The sequence below is a fragment of the Triticum aestivum genome, chromosome 7D (assembly GCF_018294505.1).
Source record: "Triticum aestivum cultivar Chinese Spring chromosome 7D, IWGSC CS RefSeq v2.1, whole genome shotgun sequence".
Taxonomy (NCBI): domain Eukaryota; kingdom Viridiplantae; phylum Streptophyta; class Magnoliopsida; order Poales; family Poaceae; genus Triticum; species Triticum aestivum.
The window spans coordinates 194,046-216,730 of record NC_057814.1 but is presented as its reverse complement, the minus strand read 5'-3'; the positions used below and the strand labels follow the sequence as shown (position 1 = coordinate 216,730).

At 44.2% G+C, this 22,685-nt stretch overlaps 2 protein-coding genes across 9 annotated transcripts in view; one reads left to right on the top strand and one right to left on the bottom strand.

Moving 5' to 3' along the window:
- The first annotated feature begins 4,197 nt into the window (after nt 1–4,197).
- LOC123164183 (guanine nucleotide-binding protein alpha-1 subunit) lies at nt 4,198–8,646 on the top strand. 8 transcript variants are annotated; one of them, XM_044581601.1, is made up of 15 exons: nt 4,198–4,477; nt 4,600–4,647; nt 4,763–4,802; nt 4,930–5,090; nt 5,183–5,255; nt 5,542–5,579; nt 5,680–5,769; nt 5,934–6,011; nt 6,933–7,040; nt 7,123–7,224; nt 7,343–7,398; nt 7,508–7,642; nt 7,731–7,824; nt 7,918–8,057; nt 8,134–8,646. In XM_044581601.1, the coding sequence occupies exons 4-15, from the start codon at nt 5,004–5,006 to the stop codon at nt 8,303–8,305; spliced, it is 1,173 nt and encodes a 390-aa protein (XP_044437536.1). In that variant the 5' UTR covers nt 4,198–4,477; nt 4,600–4,647; nt 4,763–4,802; nt 4,930–5,003; the 3' UTR covers nt 8,306–8,646. The 8 variants fall into 8 exon arrangements, with proteins under 8 accessions (XP_044437536.1, XP_044437537.1, XP_044437534.1 ...); XM_044581599.1 differs by having other exon boundaries at nt 4,246–4,477; nt 4,763–4,797; XM_044581595.1 differs by having other exon boundaries at nt 4,246–4,477; nt 4,763–4,807.
- Nucleotides 8,647–12,392: 3,746 nt separating this feature from the next.
- Nucleotides 12,393–22,685, bottom strand: part of LOC123169929 (uncharacterized) — a 17,734-nt gene continuing 7,441 nt past the window's right edge. The window contains exons 3-4 of the mRNA XM_044587777.1: nt 12,838–13,649; nt 12,393–12,708 (exon numbers count right to left, since the gene is read on the bottom strand). Of these exons, the coding sequence (XP_044443712.1) occupies nt 13,054–13,649 (596 nt within the window). The 3' untranslated portion in view covers nt 12,393–12,708; nt 12,838–13,053. The remainder of the gene's footprint in view (nt 12,709–12,837; nt 13,650–22,685) is intronic.

Below are 22,685 nucleotides of genomic sequence, written 5' to 3'. Positions count from 1 at the left end.
TCCACCGCCGCAACCTTCTGTACCCATGAGATCCCATCTTGGGGCCTTTTCCAGCGCTCCGCCGGAGGGGGCATTGATCACGGAGGGCTTCTACATCAACACCGTAGCCTCTCCGATGATGTGTGAGTAGTTTACCTCAGACCTTCGGGTCCATAGTTATTAGCTAGATGGCTTCTTCTCTCTCTTTGGATCTCAATACAAAGTTCTCCTTGATTCTCTTGGAGATCTGTTCGATGTAATCTTCTTTTGTGGTGTGTTTGTCGAGACCGATGAATTGTGGGTTTATGATCAAGTTTATCTATGAACAATATTTGAATCTCCTCTGAATTCTTTTATGTATAATTGGTTATCTTTGCAAGTCTCTTCGAATTATCATTTTGGTTTGGCCTACTAGATTGATCTTTCTTGCAATGGGAGAAGTGCTTAGCTTTGGGATCAATCTTGCGGTACTCGATCCCAGTGACAGAAAGGGAAACGACACGTCTTGTATTGTTGCCATCGAGGATACAAAGATGGGGTTTATATCATACTGCATGAGTTTATCCCTCTACATCATGTCAACTTGCTTAAAGCGTTACTCCGTTCTTATGAACTTAATACTTTAGATGCATGCTGGATAGCGGTCGATGTGTGGACTAATAGTAGTAGATGCAGAATCGTTTCGGTCTACTTGTCACGGACGTGATGCCTATATACATGATCATACCTAGATATTCTCATAACTATGCTCAATTCTATCAATTGCTCGACAGTAATTTGTTCACCCACCGTAATACTTGTGCTCTTGAGAGAAGCCACTAGTGAAACCTATGGCCCCCGGGTCTATTTTCCATCATATTAATCTTCCAACACTTAGCTATTTCTATTGCCATTTATTTTACTTTGCATCTTTATTTCTCTTTATTATAAAAATACCAAAAATATTATCTTATCATATCTATCAGATCTCACTCTCGTAAGTGACCGTGAAGGGATTGACAACCCCTTTTATCGCGTTGGTTGCGAGGTTCTTATTTGTTTGTGTAGGTGTGTGGGACTCGAGCGTGGTCTCCTACTGGATTGATACCTTGGTTCTCAAAAACTGAGGGAAATACTTACGCTACTTTACTGCATCACCCTTTCCTCTTCAAGGGAAACCCAACGCAGTGCTCAAGAGGTAGCATGCCACTGTTGGGGAACGTGGTAATTTCAAAAAAAATCCTACGCACACGCAAGATCATCGTGATGCATAGCAACGAGAGGGAAGAGTGTCGTCCACGTACCCTCGTAGACCGTTAAGCGGAAGCGTTATGACAACGCGGTTGATGTAGTCGTATGTCTTCATGATCGACCGATCCTCAGTACCGAACGTACGGCACTTCCGCGTTCAGCACACGTTCAGCTCGGTGACGTCCCGGGAACTCATGATCTCGTAGAGCTCGAGGGAGAGTTTCGTCAGCACGACGGTGTGGTGACGATGTTGATGAAGTTACCGATGCAGGGCTTCGCCTAAGCACCGCTATGATATGACCGAGGTGGAATATGGTGGAGGGGGGCACCGCACACGGCTAAAAGATCAATGATCAACTTGTGTGTCTTGGGGTGCCCCCTGCCCCCGTATATAAAGGAGCTAGGGGGGAGGCGGCCGGCCAAGGAGGAGGGCGCGCCAAGGGGGGAGTCCTACTCCCACCGGGAGTAGGACTCCTCCTTTCCTAGTGGGAGTAGAAGGGGGAATGAGGAGGTGGAGAGAGGGAAGGAGAGGGGGGCCGCCGCCCCCTTCCCTTGTCCAATTCGGACTGGGGCAAGGGGGGCCGTGCGCCACCTCCTGGCTGCCCTCTCTCTTCTCCACTAAGGCCCAACAGGCCCATTACATCCCCCGGGGGGTTCCGGTAACCCCCCGGTACTCCGGTATTAGTACGAACTTGCCCGGAACCCTTCTGAAGTCCAAACATAGTCATCCAATATATCGATCTTTATGTATCGACCATTTCGAGACTGCTCGTCATGTCCGTGATCATATCCGGGACTCCGAACTACCTTCGGTACATCAAAACATATAAACTCATAATACCGATCGTCACAGAACTTTAAGCGTGCGGACCCTACGGGTTCGAGAACTATGTAGACATGACCGAGACATGTCTCCGGTCAATAACCAATAGCGGAACCTGGATGCTCATATTGGTTCCTACATATTCTACGAAGATCTTTGTCGGTCAAACCGCATAACAACATACGTTGTTCCCTTTGTCATCGATATGTTACTTGCCCGAGATTCGATCGTCGGTATCTCAATACCTAGCTCAATCTCGTTACCAGCAAGTCTCTTTACTCATTCCGTAATGCATCATCCCGCAACTAACTCATTAGTTACATTGCTTGCAAGGCTTATAGTGATGTGCATTACCGAGAGGACCCAGAGACACCTCTCCGACAATCGGAGTGACAAATCCTAATCTCGATCTATGCCAAATCAACAAGTACCATCGGAGACACCTGTAGAGCACCTTTATAATGACCCAGTTATGTTGTGACGTTTGGTAGCACACAAAGTGTTCCTCCGGTAATCGGGAGTTGCATAATCTCATAGTCATAGGAACATGTATAAGTCATGAAGAAAGCAATAGTAGTAAACTAAACGATCAAGTGCTAAGCTAACGGAATGGGTCAAGTCAATCACATCATTCTCCTAATGATGTGATCCCGTTAATCAAATGACAACTCATGTCTATGGCTAGGAAACTCAACCATCTTTGATCAACGAGCTAGTCAAGTAGAGGCATACTAGTGACACTATATTTGTCTATGTATTCACACATGTATTATGTTTCCGGTTAATACAATTCTAGCATGAATAATAAACATTTATCATGATACGAGGAAATAAATAATAACTTTATTATTGCCTCTAGGGCATATTTCCTTCAGAAATATGGTTCAGTGTCAAACAGTGGCTCTTCCTGCTCGCTCTCAATGATCATGCTGTGCAAGATGACACAACAATTCATCACCTCCCACATCTGAGATTTCGACCAGGCTAGAGCGGGGCATCAGACAACAGCAAATCAAGATTGGAGAACACCAAATGCCCGCTCGACATCCTTCCTGCAAGGCTCCTGGCGGGTGGAGACGGCGAAAATAGCTGTTGTGCACTTATGGAGTGAGGAGAATCCAACTGTGCCGGTGCAATCCTTCTTGCAAATGAAATAGCTGTCGAACTCCCGGATGACATTCACAATCCTGAGGAAGAGCTTCCGGCTCATCCGATAACGACACCGAAATACTTTCTCCCTGTGCAGTGGAGCATCGGCGAAGTAGTCAGCGTAGAGCAAGCAATAGCCCTCCATTCGATGCCTCTGCTTGCTATTACGGTGGCCCGACACCGAGCCACCTTGCCGTGGCTTTGCATTGTTCGCGAACAGGCCGGCCAGAGCGGCGAGGATCATGAGGTGTTCTTCGTCGTTGGTGTCGGCCGCGGCTTCCTCCTCCATCAGAGCTGCGAACGCCTCCTCCTCGTCGGAGTTCATTGCTGAACAGGCAAATCGTCGAACACCTAGCGAGCGTGGTGGGTGGGCAGCCGCCGGTATCCCCGCTTGCGTGGTCAGAGCCCTGGAAAGCTCGCCCAGGAGCAGGATGGAGGCTGTCGTGGCGAAACCCTCTCTTTCCATAGGGGAATGGCCTTTCTAGCGGCGGAGCAGCAACTGTGGGCAGGTGGGTGGCGTCGGGATCGGCATGGCGGCGAAAGGGGAAGTGGCGTCCTGCCGCGCGCGGGTTGAATATGGGCGGGGAAAAAGACGTTTCTCGTCTGATAGTGGTGGCCCACGCGCCACTTTTCCTTCCGCCGGAGCCCCCCCAGTGCGCTAGGTTCAGGCTGAGATCACCGGGCCAAAAAATGGGCAGAACCGGCGGAATTCGGCGTCCTGGGAGCGTGACTGGATTTTTTTTGCGCCGACGGGAAAAAAGGCGTCTTGGAGCGTGTTGGGGTGCACTGGAGATGGCTCTAAGACAACCACCACCCTGAATTTCAGTTCAGTTTTTTTAAAGGTTTCTACAATAATAGGAGTATTTTATTTTATTTTCTCTGTTTGGAAATTTTGTATTGGTGACGTGATTTTAGTAGTTTCATTTCATCAAAAAAGAATATATTTTTCTTTATTGGGCTTCTTTTGTACTCCCTCCATCTTATAATATAGGACGTTTGTTGACACTGGTATAGTTGGATTTCCATTTCGATTTTGTCTTGCCTACCAAACCAAAGTGGGTGGACGCACGCATTCCCTTCTCTCACTCCACTCCCACTTTGGTTCCTCACTCTCACTGACCTACCAAACCAATCTCTCCTCCTCCCTACAAACCACCCGCCGCCGCCCAGAAGCTCCCCCCTGCCGTCTCCACCCCGCCCCTCCCCTCCCCTCCCCTCCCCTTGGATTGGATTGGATTGGGTTGGGCCTTCTTGGCTCCCCTGCCCTGCCCTTGGATCGGATCGGATTCGATTGAGGTATGTATGAGCAGCAAGCAAGCAAGCAAGAAGCCTAGATTCAGATTCATTCTATCTCTCATCTCTTTTCGTCACTCAGAAAATAAATAAATAAAAAACACATTCTATCTTGTTGGTTGTAGCTAGCTAGCTCGGTCAGTGAGTAGATCCGCCCGCCCGCCGTGCAGTTGGTAGGTCAAAGCCACTACCAAATCACGTTCTAGCTTTGCTTGCTTATTAATTTCTTTCTTTCTTTCTTGATTTGTTGATTTGTTTCTACTGTAAATGTAAATGTACTGTACCAAGGAAAGGAAAGGAAAGGAAAGGAAAGGAAAGGAAAGGAAAGGAAAGGAAAGGATATGCTGCTTGATTTGTTCCACATCTCATCTCATCTCTTTTTTACTATTAAGCTATAAGTAGTTTTATTTAGAGGTCTCTGGATCTTACTTGCCCCCCGTCATCTTATCTTTCAGGTCATTGGCAAGGAAGGAAGCATGAGACCCACCGCGCGTCTTGTCTTCTAGAATAATAATAATAATAAGTCTCCATGCTCGCGTGTGCGCTTCAAACCATGGGCTCATCCTGCAGCAGACCTCACTCAGTAAATGAGGCAGACGCAGCTGACAACACAAGAGTGAGTAGCCTCCTTTCCATACCACTTACTAGACCTCTTCATTTCATTCAATTCCTCCTGTCCTGTCCTAATGTCCTGATGCACCACTACAGTCTGCAGACATCGACCGGCGGATTCTTCAGGAGACAAAGGCGGACCAGCACATCCACAAGCTCTTGCTTCTTGGTAACCTAACTGCCAACTCACTTTAACTTTTACACGCATTTCTTCTTATGCCTGCTAGTCTCAATTTTATCTTCACAATTTGAATTTACTGCTTCACTCAACTAAATCTTTCTAACCAACTTCATTTGTGTATCTCCTTTGTTTTTGAATTTTTCTTGCAAGCTTTCTCGTTAATGATGGGGATCACTGAAAACATTACTTGGACCTCTCTTCTTTAGCCTGCTTTGCTTCAGAATCAGGACAGAGCGATTCCTAATAGGATGCCGACGCTTTCTTTCTTTTTCAGGTGCCGGAGAATCAGGAAAGTCCACGATATTTAAACAGGCAAGAACCCCTCCATTGTATTGTATTATTCTTCCCTGCCCCATGGCCCCATGGAAATATAGTATGCCCTTACGTTTACTGAATGTTTGTTTATCTTCAGATCAAGCTTCTTTTCCGAACCGGCTTCGACGAGGCAGAACTCAAGGGCTATACGCCCGTCATCCATGCCAACGTGTTCCAGACAATCAAAGTATGCTCCTACTACTGGAACGGGTGTGTTTTAATATATATGATTTTTTTCCTCTTCCTCTCATTGCTTAGTGGGGATCATGTAGGCAGCTTTATCATCTTCTTATGGGGGCTGGTGTGTTTGCACATATTTTCCCCGAGTAATAATGAGTTGAATTTGCACAGATACTATACGATGGAGCTAAAGAGCTTGCCCAAGTGGAACCCGAGTCTTCAAAATATGTGATATTACCCGATAATCAGGTCCGTGCATCCTATTTTGTTCAGTAAGTAGTAGAGTTACATTTGGTGGATTTGGACATAAGCACCACCAATATCTCGCAACATGCATGATAACTGTGCTCTGTTACAACTGAAGCAGCATTACAGTTACACAACCAGCTAGTCTAGGCTATGTTCGAACCTGTCCAACTTACAACATGATGTAATATCTTGCAACATGGTAACCATCATCTGCTACAATTTACAACTGGAGCAGCAGTTCCTTGTTAAGGAACATCTTTAAGCAGTATTATTGTCCAGAGAGCAAGCAGCAGTTTCTATTTCAAACTGATAACCATCATCTGTTTGTTACACAACTACTGTAGCTAGCTACAATCGAACCTCTTCAGACCTCGCATTGCAGCTCTGCTGCACTAGATCTAGATGAACCTCTTCAGACCCGTAAACACCCTGCTTTAAGCAGGCAGTATTGTGTTTTGCTGCTTTTCCACTGTCATTCTCGAATACATATCCAACTCTCGAATACTTTTCCCTTTTATGTATTGCTCTGCTCCTTTGATTTTCCTCAAATCATTAGTCTTTTTTTTTTGCGGGGAAATCATTTGTCTTCTGATAACTGGGAAGTATATACTCTTATATTACTCTTATATACTCAGTAATCCTTCACCTTGTATGATTGTGATGATTGTCACTTAAAATTTTGGTTGTTTAGATTTGGCACTTTGAGGGCTTTACTGTTTAAATTGTTTGATGGCACTGAAGGATACAGGTTACCACCTTAACATCATATGCATTACAATGCCAATGAGATTACAAGACGTGTTTCCTTCTTTATGTAAAGGATACTTGTTTCCAGCTTGACATCGTATGCCGTACAGTATTATTGAGATTGTTATGAAGTCTGTTTATTTTTTATGTCGTGCCATCCTATCCTATCTTCAGGAGATTGGAGAAAAACTATCAGAAATCGGAGGCAGGTTGGATTACCCGTTGCTTAACAAAGAACTCGTACAGGATGTAAGAAAATTATGGGAAGATCAAGCCATTCAGGTTTTTGTTTCGGTTTCTGTAAAGAGATGTGAATGACGTCAAACAACCAACTTAGTTATAAAGAAATGCATCTACTGTGTAGGAAACTTACTCGTGTGGAAGTGTGCTGCAAGTTCCTGACTGTGCACACTACTTCATGGACAATTTGGACCGATTAGCTGAAGCAGATTACGTACCAACAAAGGTCGGTCTGTAATTATCCACAATCAAATTCTTATCTGGAGACATTTATTTACTGGTTATCAGATGGATATAATGATGGTCAGATCTTTTCCCTGCTAACATTTCGAGATGTTTTGCAGGAGGATGTGCTCCATGCAAGAGTGCGGACAAATGGGGTTGTAGAAATTCAATTTAGGTAATCTGGTTAATTGAGGTTTGCATATGTCATCTTTTGCTCTGCTCAGATACATACAGAATGACAGACTGAAGAGAGTTAACCGGGCAGTTTCTCTCTCTGCATGCAGCCCCCTTGGAGAGAGCAAAAGGGGCGGAGAGGTGTACAGGCTGTACGACGTAGGGGGTCAAAGGAATGAGAGAAGGAAGTGGATTCATCTCTTTGAAGGTGTTGATGCAGTTATCTTTTGTGCTGCCATTAGCGAGTGAGTACAATCTCATTTCTAAACTGCACTGAATACACGAATGGGTGCATCCTTTGTCTGATGTTTGGAGGCTGTTACTGTCTGTCAGGTACGATCAGTTGTTATTTGAGGACGAGACGCAGAACAGGATGATGGAGACCAAGGAGCTGTTCGACTGGGTATTAAAGCAGAGATGTTTTGAGGTCTGTCTCAAATTTCCCGTTTTAACTTGAAGCTATTTTGGAGTATTTCTGATCCTACTCTACTTGATGTGATGTTGCTTTTGATCGGTCCAGAAAACATCCTTCATGTTGTTCCTCAACAAATTTGACATATTCGAGAGGAAAATACAAAAGGTTCCTTTGACCGTGTGCGAGTGGTTTAAGGACTATGAGCCAATCGCGCCTGGCAAACAGGATGTGGAGCATGCCTATGAGTGAGTGCCATGCCTGCCGCTCTCACCACGTACATTATTAGTTTCAGTTTACTTATGGTGTTTTACTTGAGTGCAGGTTCGTGAAGAAGAAGTTTGAGGAGGTCTACTTCCAGAGCAGCAAGCCCGAGCGTGTCGACCGGGTGTTCAAGATCTACAGAACGACAGCGCTGGACCAGAAACTTGTAAAGAAGACGTTCAAGCTGATGGACGAGAGCATGAGACGCTCCCGGGAAGGAACGGGGACGTGATGGAGGCAAGACACATGAGAAGAGAAACGGCAATTAGGATGACACAGAAATTAAGTTTACGGTGTCGCAACTTTGTGTTGTAATTCATCATTCTTTAGTGTAGAAGAGGAAGAAGACTGATTGATCCCTTTGTGCTTGCTTGCTTTCACAAGCAAGCTCCAGGAAAGGAAAGGAAAGAAATCTGATGAATGCAGTAGCATGCAAAGTTTGGATCTGTCTTTTTTGCTTTCTACTTGCCCATAAAATATTTTGCATATTTTGTTGGATCATCACACTCATTGTTCCTTCATGGCTATTTTGGGGCCCATAATGAGGTAGTATGTTGGGGTATTTCTGGCCTATATTTTGGGCCCAGTGGTGATTTTCATGACATTTCATATTTTTTATGTTTGGTAACTGAGTGCCTTTCGAGGGAAATGGATTTTGCTGTTCCTACATGCTATTTATGGTCATGCGACGATTTTTACAACATTTCAGTTTATATTTTTGGACACCTAGGGTGTGTTTGAAGGTGTTGAATATATTTGTGTATGTATGTTGTGTCGTAGGTCCACCTCCTAGTTTTCCTGTATAGTTGAGGTTGTGGCCCGTCTTGTACATTATGTACGTGTCTAGTGCATTTGGTCAATGCATTGTGAGTTGCACTGCCTAAACCTAAGTCTCTACATGGTATCAGTTTTCTCTACGATCCTATCTTAGTCGGCGCCATCGCTCCTCCTAGCCGCCGCCGCCGCTGCCTCCCTCCACCGCTTTCGCCACCCTAACCCTAGCCACCGCTACCGCCCTTCCTCCCCGCAGCCGCCGCCCCCACCCTAACCCTCTCCCACCGCCGCCGTTGCCTTCTCCTTTCACCCCAGATGCCGCCCTCCCTCCCACCGATCCACCCCGCTGCCATGGCCTCCCCGAGCTCCTCGGTCTCCTCTGGGTGCAGCAACCCGTTCGCCGGTCCGGACATCGACCTCGTTCGTGATCTCAACATCTTCGAACGCGTTCTGGTGATCCTTGATCGGTCCACTGCCTCCTACTCCGTTTGGAAAAGGTACTTCTCCTTTGTGTTCCGTGAGTACCTGCTACACGGTCACGTTGATGGCACCGTGGACTCTCGCCTCATGGTGAACAATGAGGACTAGATGATTCTTGACGCCACCATCATCCGATGGTTCTACCTCACCATCTCCAAGGACCTCTTCAACACGGTGGTGTGCGATGAGGACGACGCCTACGCTGTCTGGACCAAGCTCAACGGCCTATTCACTGACAACAAACTTCAGCGCAAGGTCCTCCTTCACGGCGAGTTTTACGTGTGCCAGCAGCTTGATTCATCCATTGATGATTTTTGCATGCGCCTCAAAAAGCTTGCCGATGAGCTCCGTGATCTTGGTGAGAAGGGTCGGTGATGAGCTCCTCATCAGCACCCTCACCGCCGATCTCAACGAAGACTTTGGGAACGCCGCGTCCATACCCTCATCCCGGAGACGACCTTTGCTAAGGTGGTGGCGTACCCATAGCTTGAGGAGCAATGTATGAAGATGGCGCAGACACGGGCTACGCACACCGCCCTCACCACCGGCACCCGCGGTGGCTCAACGCTACATGCACCTCAGTCGCGCCCCGCGCCGGCCACCCCGCCGCTGCCCGCCTTCCCGCAGGTGCCGGCCCCCTTCCCGCCGCAGCAGCCAGCCCCGACTGCCAATGGGGGTCGCCGCGGGGGTCGGCGTGGTGTGCGCAAGCAGCAGCAGCCCCACGGCGCTCAAGGAGGAGCCGCCTGTCCACGCAGCAGTTTCAGCCGGCCCCGTGGTACGCTGGATGATACGTCTCCAACGTATCTATAATTTTTGTTTGTTTTATTGTCAGAATTACAGATGGTACATGGAAGTAGTAGTGCATGTCATTCAGTTGGTAATATTGTTGTACTCTAAAGGAGTTACCTTATTTTGTTTCATTCTATTCATGTAGGTACTGCGTGTTTTGCACAAGAGAATTACCGTGTTGATGGATCATATAGCAGGTTCAGTGTGCAGTGTATTTTCTAGTTACCATGTTGATGAATCACCGTGTTTTGCACAAGTGTGCATGCACACACACACACACACACACACGTACAGAGTTTATATATCTTCTTGATAGTGTGGTTGTTGTCCTTTATTTGCCAGCTTAATATGATTGCTGCCTTGGTCTACTTTATAATTGATAAACGATGATAGCTAGCAATTTTCTGATTCAAGAATGGTTTTCTTTCCAAAATTGTATAGAAGAGCATCACGCAAATTTTTCAGAGAGTATCGACATCTGAAAGGGAGGTTGGCAGCAAAAAAGAGGAGGGCTGCTTCTTATGCTTCCATGTCATTCTACCTTCAGTTTTGGTAAACAATGTGTGAGCCCAAATATTCAGATCCCAGTGAGCTTTCACATTTAGTTTGAGTGAAGCATGTAAAAGTGCACCAAGCCATAATAAATTTTGATGGCACTTGATTCAGAATTATGAAGTGCAGCTGATTGCATAAGATGGTACCTTATGGAAGAACCAAGCACTTAAAGTATATTAGTTTTAGCACTCAGAGGCAGGCAACTGTAAGAATTTGCTGGGTTTAGTTGGTGTTACCTTGTAGAATAAGATGGATAAAGGTCGGAGTACTCGCCCAAGTATTTATTTTGATATTATCATTTATATATATATACGACTCCGATAAGCGATAGTGGTTTTCATTATTTTTTTAATACAATAGCTGATGTTACTTTTCTGGAAATAACTGATGGAAGAAGTCAGGGGGTTAACTCTATGTTAATATGAGCTAGCATTCAGGTCCCAGGCTTCAACAATTTAGTTGTAATGACACAGTTGATCTTGGCTTCCTACTCGTAAGAGTTTATTTGTTCTAACAAGGTTGAAAGAGACACGGAAAATCTGCACATATCCTAGCCTAGCAGGGATGGATTAATGAATAACTGAGCTTTTTCCTGGCTTTGACTTCAGAGGTTGTAGTTAACTCTATGTGCCAGGAACATGTAGTTTGGGATTGGTTTTAGTACTAAATATATAAATTTTAAGGCAACTCTTATCTTCACTTAGATATGCTAGCTGAAGAAAATAATACTTTTTGAATGTGCTATATATGGTTATGTCTGCCCAAGATAGGAAGGGTGATACTTTATTTCCTTTTTTGTTTTGTTGAAATCTAATCTACCTTTTGATGTATCTTTGTTTTTGTCTGAATATTGTGAACGAGCAGCATGAACACGGCGTCTAGAGGAGCACACACATCAATGGAGTGATGAATGATGACTTCGTTTTCTAGATGGCAAAACTATGTATGTATAAAACACACTCAAATGTATGTACCCCAAAAGAATCTGACAAGGCAAAAGTAAATGAGTACCTCTTCTCTTATACTTACATTCTTGTTTCTTTTTAGTGCAACCAACGACAGGGTAACAAGATGTTGCATGTACGTACACATAACTGGGGGTACGACCAAGTCGGCTTATTCATCATATTCTCTTGACATTGTTGGATTCGTCTTGGTGATACAATTCTATATACTTGTTTCCAACTTTCATAGGCCATTTTTGTTTTGTAAATAGGCTTCACCCCAATATTCTGGTATCACTTTGTTAGTAGCAAGTAGACGTGTCTCTTTTATCCCTGCTTGCATTATGTATAAACTTTATTATGAATAATTAACCATACACAATACATATTCTTCCACATTGTCAGAAAGAAAGACAGAGACATACCCGCATACAACAGTTTTTTCTAGTGCATCAAGAGAAACAATTCCTAAGCGAATCAAAGTAGAGAAACAAGAGCAGAATTAGCGTTCGAGTTTCCATACCACACACGACGCTAATTTAATTGGATTGTGGCTCTACATGAAGGATTTTCGTAGAGAGAATCAGCAAACCGATAAATAGTCCAGTCCATGCCCAATTGCCCACTGTGACATACAGATATAGTACGTAACTCTGAATGAATAAATCTGTGCACTTAACTCTGAATAATGCACTTAACTCTGAAGGATGGAACAGATATATTATCCCACCAAAAAAAATCATCAGGTCCGAGCTTGCATTGCAGCACAACAAGCACTCAAAAGCACCCAGAAACCGATACATAATCCAGTGCGACGATGAACAAAAAGTAGCTTGCATGACTGCTACTGCATAATGAACACTCATAAGCTTGCCTGATTCCTACTGCATGATGGTTTCACCCGACATACATACATGTACCACAAGTACTAATTAACCCCCTCCTGGACCAACAAATATAGGGAGGAATTCAAGGATTTACTCGTACAAAATGGTGTCCGCTTCACTCCCAGTTGATCCATCATCGGCTCCATCCGGGCGTCAAGCATACAAAATAGGAACAGCTTACAGCCAACTAGCCCATTCCTCCATACCTGTGGAGCAATCAATGTAAATTACCAAGCAGCTAAAATAAACCAACAAACAAATTTTTTTTACTCAAGCCAACAGACGGCATAGGGCAATTTCAAAGACAAAACCTATAATACTCGGAGAATATATACCTCCTTAATTAGATAGTCAACATCTACTCTTATTCTAAGCGTCTCAAGAGCTGGTGAGTGCCGGAGAAAGTAAACCAGTCCAATAAAGTCACCAGACACGCACCACTGATCAAGGCAGAGTGTTTTTAGCTTGCTAAACATAGGGCACCGTTTCAGATCTCTCCTGAAAATAACCTAGAAAAAGTGAAGAGGGTTAAAGAAGCTTATTTTCAAGGTCTAATATAACCTCTTCAATTGCGAGGAGATGAGAGCTAGCCATGTTGAAAAATCTAGCACCTCAAGCACCTGACAAGTTGAAAAATCCAGAGAGCTCCCAACAAATGCCATGTTTTCGAGCTCTAATATAACCTCTTCAATTGCGAGGAGATGAGAGCTAGCCATGTTGTTTGCCCACAAGGGAAAAGAGACCCCAAGAACCTGAACTTTACATGATATAGCATACTGGAGGAACGGTTCCATGAGGTCGAATGCCTCTTCGGCCCAATCGCTGTTTCGAGCATCCTCCGCACAATCAGAAGAGATGTCACATATTTCCAGAGGCGCTGCTGGGTCACGGAGGTGAAGCAGGTGTTTCGACAAAGGTGCTGCCGCCAGTGGCGGCGTCGTAGCTCTCAGGGTCACTGATACGCAGAGCGGGCACGGACTTCCAGAGCGTGCCCCAGCGCCGAGCAAGCACACACGTCCGCACGGCGTCACGCGAAGGCAGGAACGACATGAGGTGCTGGAGAAGCTCGTCGGGGAGGGCGCCGATGCGGTCCTCAGGGCCCCTGGCCCTGTTTCCCTCGTCCTGAACAATGCGTCAAACAGGTGGCCTGCAGGCAGAGTTGGTTGGGCATTTGGTGAAGCAGATTACGTGGAGAATAAATAGGCAAAGACATCATTATTTACGTGGAGAATGGATTGGCTATAGCAGATGCATGCGGATCGGATCCAGATCCATCTTAAGCTAATTATTAAGTAGTTGAGCTAAGCCAATTGAGCAACAACAAACTCTATCTATCTAGTCTACTGTAGTAATTAACCACACGACACATGCACATGGAGATCCATCTATCCTAAACACACAAAAACAACAAACTCTATGGCGGGCCACCAAGCATCAAGTAGTAAGAGGATCCAATCTTCAGAGAGATTGCAGTGTAGTGATTTATTCTGGCTTTTTAGGGAGTTAACGGTATCTTGGACTGAGGGGTGCTAACCCGTACGGCCCAGCGCTTATGGCCCGCCGATCACTAGAAGGAAGGACTACTGAAGCTGCGAACCTCGGCGTGACCAAGATGGAAACGTCCAAACACTTGGCGTGTACTTCAAGGATTTTTCTGTAGTAGACGCCTGGGCAACCGACCATGTGTGTAACCTATTTACCCTGGTGCATATATAAGCTGAGGGGTTTAGTCTTTAGGAACACGATTACCAGCTTTAGGGTTTAGAACACAATCATACGATCTCGTGGTAGATCATCTTGTACCTTCTACTCCATCACATTACTATAATCAAGTAGGACGTAGGGTTTTACCTCTTCAAGAGGGCCCGAACCTGGGTAAGCATCGTCTCTTGTTTTCCCCATATTACCATTGGCCCTAGACCCACAGTTCGGGATCCCCTACCCGAGATCCGCCGGTTTTAGCATCGACATTGGTGGCCCGTGCAAGTCCCACCGTGTGGTAAAAAAGGATCAATGGCCCGCCTTCAGATCAATAGCAACATCGGCCGTAGATATATCTTCGTCCCCGGCCAACTTTTTGTGTTCGGCAGTTTCATCCTTCACGCCGGTCCGACCAACCACCTTGGCCAGGTTGAGAACTTCGCCCCAAATCAGATCGTCAGATTTGGAAATCTAGAATACACTGCCGACTCCCATGGTGATCTCGCCCTCTCTGGCTGGATGCCAGGTTGGCTGGAGAACTCCAGTAATACCGTGGCCTTAACATCGGATTTGACCCCATACCTGGACATCAAGTCGGGCCTCACCTCGGAACCAACGTCAAGTTCGATCTGATCACCACAGAACCAGACCAGGCCCTTACCCAGGTAGATCCCCATTCCGAAGATGTGTCGCATGCTTCGTTGAGCAGGCTGCAGGTTTGCCTCGCCTACAGTCAAGAGATGGGCCCGACAAAGTTTGCGCTTTTGAAAAAGGTGCTGGATCCGATCGAGAGTCTCAGGATCTTGGATGACCAGACCTCGGTCTACGACAAAATCAGATGGAAAGCCGATGATAGGGAAATTTATATCCCACCCACCACCCACCTAGTCGCTATGGTCGAAGATTTAACCGACGTACTCGACTATGCCTCCGATGAGGCAACCGACATGGATGAAGACGTCGGTGACCTGCCTGGCGCTCCCACATCCAATACCAACAACTAGACAACTATCTCCACCTACGACGTCTACATGTTGGACACACCTAAGGACGACAAGAAAAAGGAGGAGAAAAGGGATGCATCCGGACGTCGACGAAAGCGCGGTAAACGCATAGGCAGAGGAGACGCGGGCAACAACAATACAGGCAACGATACCACCTCGGATGGTGCCAGAGATTAGGACACTAGTGATGGCACCGATGACCAGGCTAATGGCGATGACACCATGCCTGATCAGGCCGATGGCTGCGGGAACGATGGGCCCCGAGAACCTTGATGATCCCGATAATAGCAACTATATGCCTAAATCGGAAGAGGACATCAGCCTGGTCCGGACGAGTTTGTCATCCCTGAAGATTTCCTTGCTTTCGAAGCTTTCCGCCGACGGCTCATCGCTTCCGCCCAAAGCATCAAGAAAGGGCACGAGAAGCTTAAAGCCGATTAGGATACTGACACGTCTCCAACGTATCTATAATTTATGAAGTATTCATGCCATGTTTACAACAATTTTATATGATTTTGGTGTGATTTGAATAGAACTAACCCAGATTGACGCTGTTTTTAGTAGAACTACCATGGTGTTGTTTTTTGTGCAGAAATAAAAGTTCTTGGCTTGACCCCAAAATTTTTGAGATTTTTTTTGGGGACAAAAGAGTCCCCCGAAGATTCGTGGGAGGACCATGTGCCTCACAAGGAGGTCACAAGGTATCACTGCGTGCCCTGGGGTGTCGCGTGGTGTTGCCTTGTGGGCCCCTCGTAGCTCCTTTTCGCGTGATTACAAAGCTGAAAAATCCTATAAATAGAGAAACCCCCAGAAATAAAGCTAGAACTTCCACGCCGCTGCCGCAGGCCTCTTTACCAAAGGATCTCACCTAGGGCCCCGTTCCGGCACCCTGCCGGAGGAGGAAGTCATCACCGGAGGCCTTCTCATCATCCCGACGGTCTCCATGATGAGGAGGGATGATACGTCTCTGTTGTATCTACTTTCAAAACACTTTTGCTCTTATTTTGAACTCTAATTTGCATGATTTGAATGAAACTAACGCTGTTTTCAGCAGATTTGCCATGGTGTTGTTTTTGTGTAGAAATCAAAGTTCTCAGAACTGGTCGGAACTTTTTGAGGATTTTTTAATAGAATATATGAGGAATTATGGAGCCAAGACCCACTGCAGAGGGGGTCCCATGTGGCCACATGGCACCTGGGCACGCCTCCCTGGGGCGTGCCCTCGTGCTGTGTGGGGCCTTGGAGGCCCCCCCCCCCCGACCCTAACTCCAAGCCTATAAATTCACTTACGGAGAAAAAATAGGAGAGGAATTTTTATCGTGTTTCACTAGACGGAGCCGCCGCCACCTCCTGTTCTTCATCGAGAGGCCAGATCTGGAGCCCATTTGGGGCTCCGGAGAGGGGAATCTTCGATCTTCGTCATCACCAACCTATCTCCGTCGCCAATTCCATGATGCTCCTCACCGGGAGTGAGTAATCCCTTTGTAGGCTCGCTAGTCGGTGAAGGGGTTGGATGAGATCAATCATGTAATCGAGTTAGTTTTGTTAGGGCTTGATCCCTAGTATCCACTATGTTCTGAGATTAATGTTGCTATGACTTTGCTATGCTTAGTGCTTGTCACTAGGGCCCGAGTGCCATGATTTTAGATCTGAACCGTTTATGTTTTCATGAATATATTTGTGTTCTTGATCCGATCTTGCAAGTTGTATGCACCTGCTATGTGTTATGATCCGCATCCCCTAGGGTGACAATAACTGTGATTCTTTTTGGTGATTACCATAGTTTGAGGAGTTCATGTATTCACTATGTGTTAATGCTTTGTTCCGGTTCTCTATTAAAAGGAGGCCTTAATATATAGTTTCCTTATGGACCCCGCTACCACGAGAGGGTAGGACAAAAGATGTCATGCAAGTTCTTTTCCATAAGCATGTATGACTATTTACGGAATGCATGCCTACATTGCATTGACGAACTGGAGCTAGTTCTGTGTCGCCCTAGTTTATAACTGCTAAACGATCGATGTAATCCAACACAACCATCATCACCGATCCAGTGCCTACGAGTTTCCACATATTGATACTTGCTAAGTTACTATTGTTGCTGCTACTGTGACACTTGCTACAAATCTGCTACCATTACCGTTACATTACTACTGCTACATTGGTTACTCTCTATCAAACTATCAAACTACTTTGCTATTAATCACTTTGTTGCAGATATTTATCCTCCAGGTGTGGTTGAATTGACAACTCAACTGCTAATACTTTCAAATATTGTTTGGCTCCCCTTGTGTCGAATCAATAAATTTGGGTTGAATACTCTACCCTCGAAAACTATTGCGACCCCCTATACTTGTGGGTTACCAAGACCTTTTTCTGGCGCCGTTGCCGGGGACCATAGCTATATTTGTGAAGTCACTTGGAATTTATATCTGTTTGCCACTATGAAGAATCTTAAGGATGATAGAACCAAGATCGTTCCCTCTACTACGAGGGGAGGTAAGGAACTGCCATCTAGCTCTGCACTTGATTCACCATCTGTTTTGAGTAAGCTTGCAACACCACCACCTGCTATGAATTCTGCTATGTCTCATGTTATTGATGATGCTACTTCTACTATGAATGATGCTATGAATGATACTACTTCTTCTTTGAATGATGATGTTGATGATGCTAGTACTATGCTCGATAATACTGTGCCACTTGGTGAATTTCTTGATGAACAACTTGCTAAGGCTAGAGAAATTGAGAAAGCCAAGTGTGTTGAAACTCTTGAAAATCTTGATTCACCTTTCTTGTCTAGTCCTGTTAGAACTGAAATACCTGATGAGCATTGCTTTGATAAAGAAACTGCTTTAGCTATTCTTGATTGCAATAATAGAGAAGAAGCTTTAGAATTGCTTGTTGTGTTGAAAGAAAAGTATATGAGGGAGAGGATGAAGTGTGATCCTAAGTTTGCCACTTCTCCCATATTTATCACTGATAAAGATTATGAGTTCTCTATTGATCCTGAGCTAATTATTTTGGTTGAGTCTGATCCTTCCTATGGTACTGATCTGAAACTGTTGTGGCACATCTGACTAAGTTGAATGATATTGCCACTATTTTTGTTCATGAGGAAATGATTCGTTACTACTATACTCTTAAGTTGTTCCCTTTTTCATTAATGGGTGATTCTAAGGCTTGGTACAATACTCTTGCTCCTGGTTGTGTACGTAGTCCCTAGGATATGATTTACTACCTTGAAAAATATTTCCCTGCTCATAAGAAACAAGCGGCCTTGCAGGAAATATTTAACTTTGTGCAGGTTGAAGAAGAGAGTCTCCCACAAGCTTAGGGGAGGCTTATCCAGCTACTTAATGCTTTGCCAGATCATCCGTTGAAGAAAAATGAAATACTTGATATCTTCTATAACGGTATAAATGAGGCTTCTAGGGATTACCTAGATAGTTGTGCTGGGTGTGTTTTCAGGGAACGAACTGTTACTCAAGAGGAGGAATTATTAATGAATATATTGAGGAATGATAATGAGTGGACACTTCTTGAACCACCGCCTAAACCCATTCCAAAGAAGAGGGATATTCTATTTCTCAGTCTCGAAGATATGCAAGAAGCAAAGAAAGCATGAAGGACAAAGGTATTAAAGCTGAAGATGTTAAGAATTTACCACCTATCGAAGAAATACATGGGCTCAATGCACCACCACCACAGGTGGTAGAGGTAAATTATTTGTTAAATTTTAATGAAAATGATGTCCCTTATGGTAAAACTCCTCATCAGTGCTATTATGAGTTTGATAATTATATTGGTAAGCAAATTATTTTAATGCTCGTGTTATAAACAATTGGAACATAATGCTGATGCAATAGATCATTTGCGTGATTTTTTGTTTAGAATTATCAATGATGTTAAAGGAGTTAGTAAGCATGTTTCTATGGTTCAGACTCAGTTAGAACAAGTTGCTAAATCTCAAAGTGATTTTCTTGATGATATGAATAGAGATATGCATGATCATGCTGTTAGAGTTATGACTAGGGGTGGTAGGATGACCCAGGAGCCTCTATATCCTGAGGGACACCCCAAGAGAGTTGAACAAGACTCTCAGAGAGCTACTGTTGATGCTTCTAGTTCTTCTAAAAAGAAGAAGAAAAAGAAAAATGATAGGACTTTGCATGCTTCTAATGAACCAGAGGTAGAAAAACCTCCTGATGTTAATCTTGATGTTTCTATTTCTGATGGCGAACACAATCAGGTGATGAACATACACCTAATGCTACTAACGAGTTTCTTGCAGATGCTCAGCCAGAAAATGTTGGAGAACTAGATAATGATATTGATATAGAACCTGCTGAGGATCTTGATAACCCACCGCCTAAAAACAAAAGGTATGAGAAAAAGGACTTTGTTGCTAGGAAGCATGGTAAGGAAAGAGAACCATGGGTTCAAAAGCCCATGCCTTTTCCTCCTAAGCCTTCCAAGAGTAAGGATGAGGAAAACTTTGGTCGCTTTGTTGAAATACTTGATTGATTGATATGTTGTTTTACGTACTCGCTTGATTGATATGTTGAATATGCCTCCTTATGCTAAGTATATGAAAGATATTGTTAGTAATAAGAGAAAGATTCCTAAGGCTGAAATTTCTACTATGCTTGCAAATTATTCTTTTAAGGATGGTGTGCCTAAAAAATTGGGAGACCTAGGTATACCAACTATACCTTGTTCCATTAAGAGAAATTATGTTAGAACTGCTTTATGTAATTTGGGAGCTGGTGTCGGTGTTATGCCTTTCTCTTTATATAAAATACTTGATTTGAACAAACTCACTCCTAATGAGATATCTTTGCAGATGGCTGACAAGTCAACAGCCATTCCTATCGGTATTTGTGAGGATGTGCCCGTTGTGGTTGCAAATGTTATTATCTTAACAGACTTTGTTATACTTGATATGACCGAGGACGACAACCTGTCGATTATCCTTGCAAGACCCTTCTTGAATACTGCAGGGGCTGTTATTGATTGCAACAAAAGCAAAGTCACTTTTCATGTCAACGGTAATGAGCACACGGTGCATTTTCCGAAGAAACAATTATAAGTGAATGGTATTAATGTTATCGGAAAAACTCTTACTATCACTATCGGAAGATTCCAACCACCTATTCCTACTGTCAAAAAGAAATATGAAATAATTATGGTAGGGGACATGCCTGTCCCCATTGAGGTAACATAGTGTTTTCATGAAAATTCATCGGTTTCATGTTAATTGAAAGAGGGTATTAATAAGACTTGATCAACCTTATTAATGGATTCTTTTCGAGAGTCATGAGATTGATGAGTTTAGCAAACACAACTTTTTGTACCAAACTTTTACTCTCTGTTTTTATTAGTTAAATACAATAAAATGCCATGTTTCCCTGTTTTCTGAATTTTCCGTGCAATAAAAAGTGCCTAGAAATGAAAGTACTCAGAATATCTTGAAATTTTAACTTGATTTTTATATAATATATTGGAATTTTTGGCACAAAAATCATTGAAGAGGAGCACCCTAGGTGGCCACATGGCACCAGGACGCCCCCCCGGGGCGCGCCCATGTGCCATGTGGGCCATCCAGGGGGCCCCTCACTTATTGCTTCCACCTACACCCTTCTTATTCCTTAGAAAAAAATCCTGGTTCAGCCTTGCCCGTGTTCTTGCTCTCCTTGCTGTGATTTTCGATCTCCTTGCTCGAAACTCCATTTCCGAAACTATTTTGAGGGATTGCTCCTTGGTATGTGACTCCTCCAATGCTCCAATTAGTTTTTGTTTTACTGGTTTATATTTTGCATACTTAGCTACTCTTGGTGCTACAGAAAATGAGCTTGCATGTTGAATTCTTTGAGTGCTAAGTAGTTTGAATGCTTGATATGGCCTCTAGGCACTTGTATGAGTAGTTGCTATCAATTTTGTGAAGTTCCGTTAACATCTTTTTGAGGACCAAATTTTTTCGGAAATTTGTTTCTAGGAAGATGAACTTTCTTCGAAGGAGTTCCTCTAGGAGGAAGTCTACAGAGGCATCGTCGAGCTCAAGCTCCACACGTCAATCCTATGAAGAGCCTCGGTGAGAGGTGTAGAAACACAAGCATGCCGATGGCCGTGTACAGAATTTATGTTGAGGACAGGAATCAGGGAGGAGTTTGACAAATATATTTGTAATGCTGACCTCACCTCCTTCATGGCAGATAAGCCTAATCAACACCTTCACCTTACCCATACATTTACTGAGCATTTTTCATACAATTCTCGCACTTCTAGAGCCGCGTTTCATCTTTATGATAGTTCCTACAGTTTATCTCTAGATGAGTTCTATGTTGCTTGCAAACTCCCATTCTGGGGGTCATTAGACGAACCACACGCAGCTGAGTACTCACTGTTCTTAGGCAGCCTTTGCCATGGTGAGGATAGGGGGTTACACAGGCTAGAATTCTCAGTATTCAGTACCCCACTATTCACTATTTTGCACTTTTCAATGGAAAATGAGTTGCTGGAAAACAGGATTGTAGTGCGCTTTGTGCCCCTGATCTGAGCAATATTCACACTGCTTTGACTAGTGAGAAGCGTTATAATTTGGGTGCCATTGTAGCACGTAGGTTGCAACGCAACGCGAACAATGATGATTTGTATGGAGGGATTTTTTCTTCGCGCATAGCTGCACACTTAGAGATCCAGCCGAAGTTCAATGGCCCCATTGTACCTTACAAATATCTGAACTTCAATGCTATGTGTGAGCATAAGTTTTTGAAGCAAGACACACGCACATATGAGTACAATTTAATTTTTAACAAGTATGATCCTGTATATGTGGTTTTGCCTGCACCTGCTCTCTTTGATTTTCAGAACAAAGGAAGATATTCTTTGATAAAGAGCGAGGTGCAAGAGTACAACGCAACAGTTGAGGCTGCCCGCCAGGCTGAGAAGGCTTCAGCACGCTTCTTCGAGCTACCAGTTCAACTATTAACCAGGACAGGGATGGTAGTAGACCAAGCTAGGCCAAAAGCCTAAGCTTGGGGAAGTACATATTTCCCACCGACATTTTATTCAAGCCTACACATTTCACTCTAGTTGTCGGTGCTCATACTTTTTTATTGTATTATCCATGCTAGTTTTATTTTCTCGATTTCTTCTTGTGTGTTTGAAAAACTTTCAGAAAATCCAAAAACATAGTTAGCTTCTTTTTGGTTTTTGTTTTCCAGTTTAATTAGTTGTAGCCTATAAAAATCGAAAACACAGCTCAGGTCAAGTTTGATCAGCTCATGGAACTGGTTCAAGAGGAGGTAACTGGCCGGAGAAGTCATTGAAGGACAAATTCAGGACCTTTAGGTTCGAACAATTTGTGAGTGAATCAGGGATATCCCTTGGAATGAATTGGAGCTCAGGTCAAGTTTGATCAGCTCATGGAACTGGTTCAAGAGGAGGTAACTGGCCGGAGAAGTCATTGAAGGACA

Coding starts and splice junctions, on each gene's coding strand:
- LOC123164183 (XM_044581601.1), top strand. CDS start 5,004: ATGCTCGCGTGTGCGCTTCAAACCATGGGCTCATCCTGCAGCAGACCT. Junction 5,580..5,679: donor AGTCCACGATATTTAAACAG/GCAAGAACCCCT, acceptor GTTTATCTTCAG/ATCAAGCTTCTTTTCCGAAC. Junction 6,012..6,932: donor TGATATTACCCGATAATCAG/GTCCGTGCATCC, acceptor TCCTATCTTCAG/GAGATTGGAGAAAAACTATC.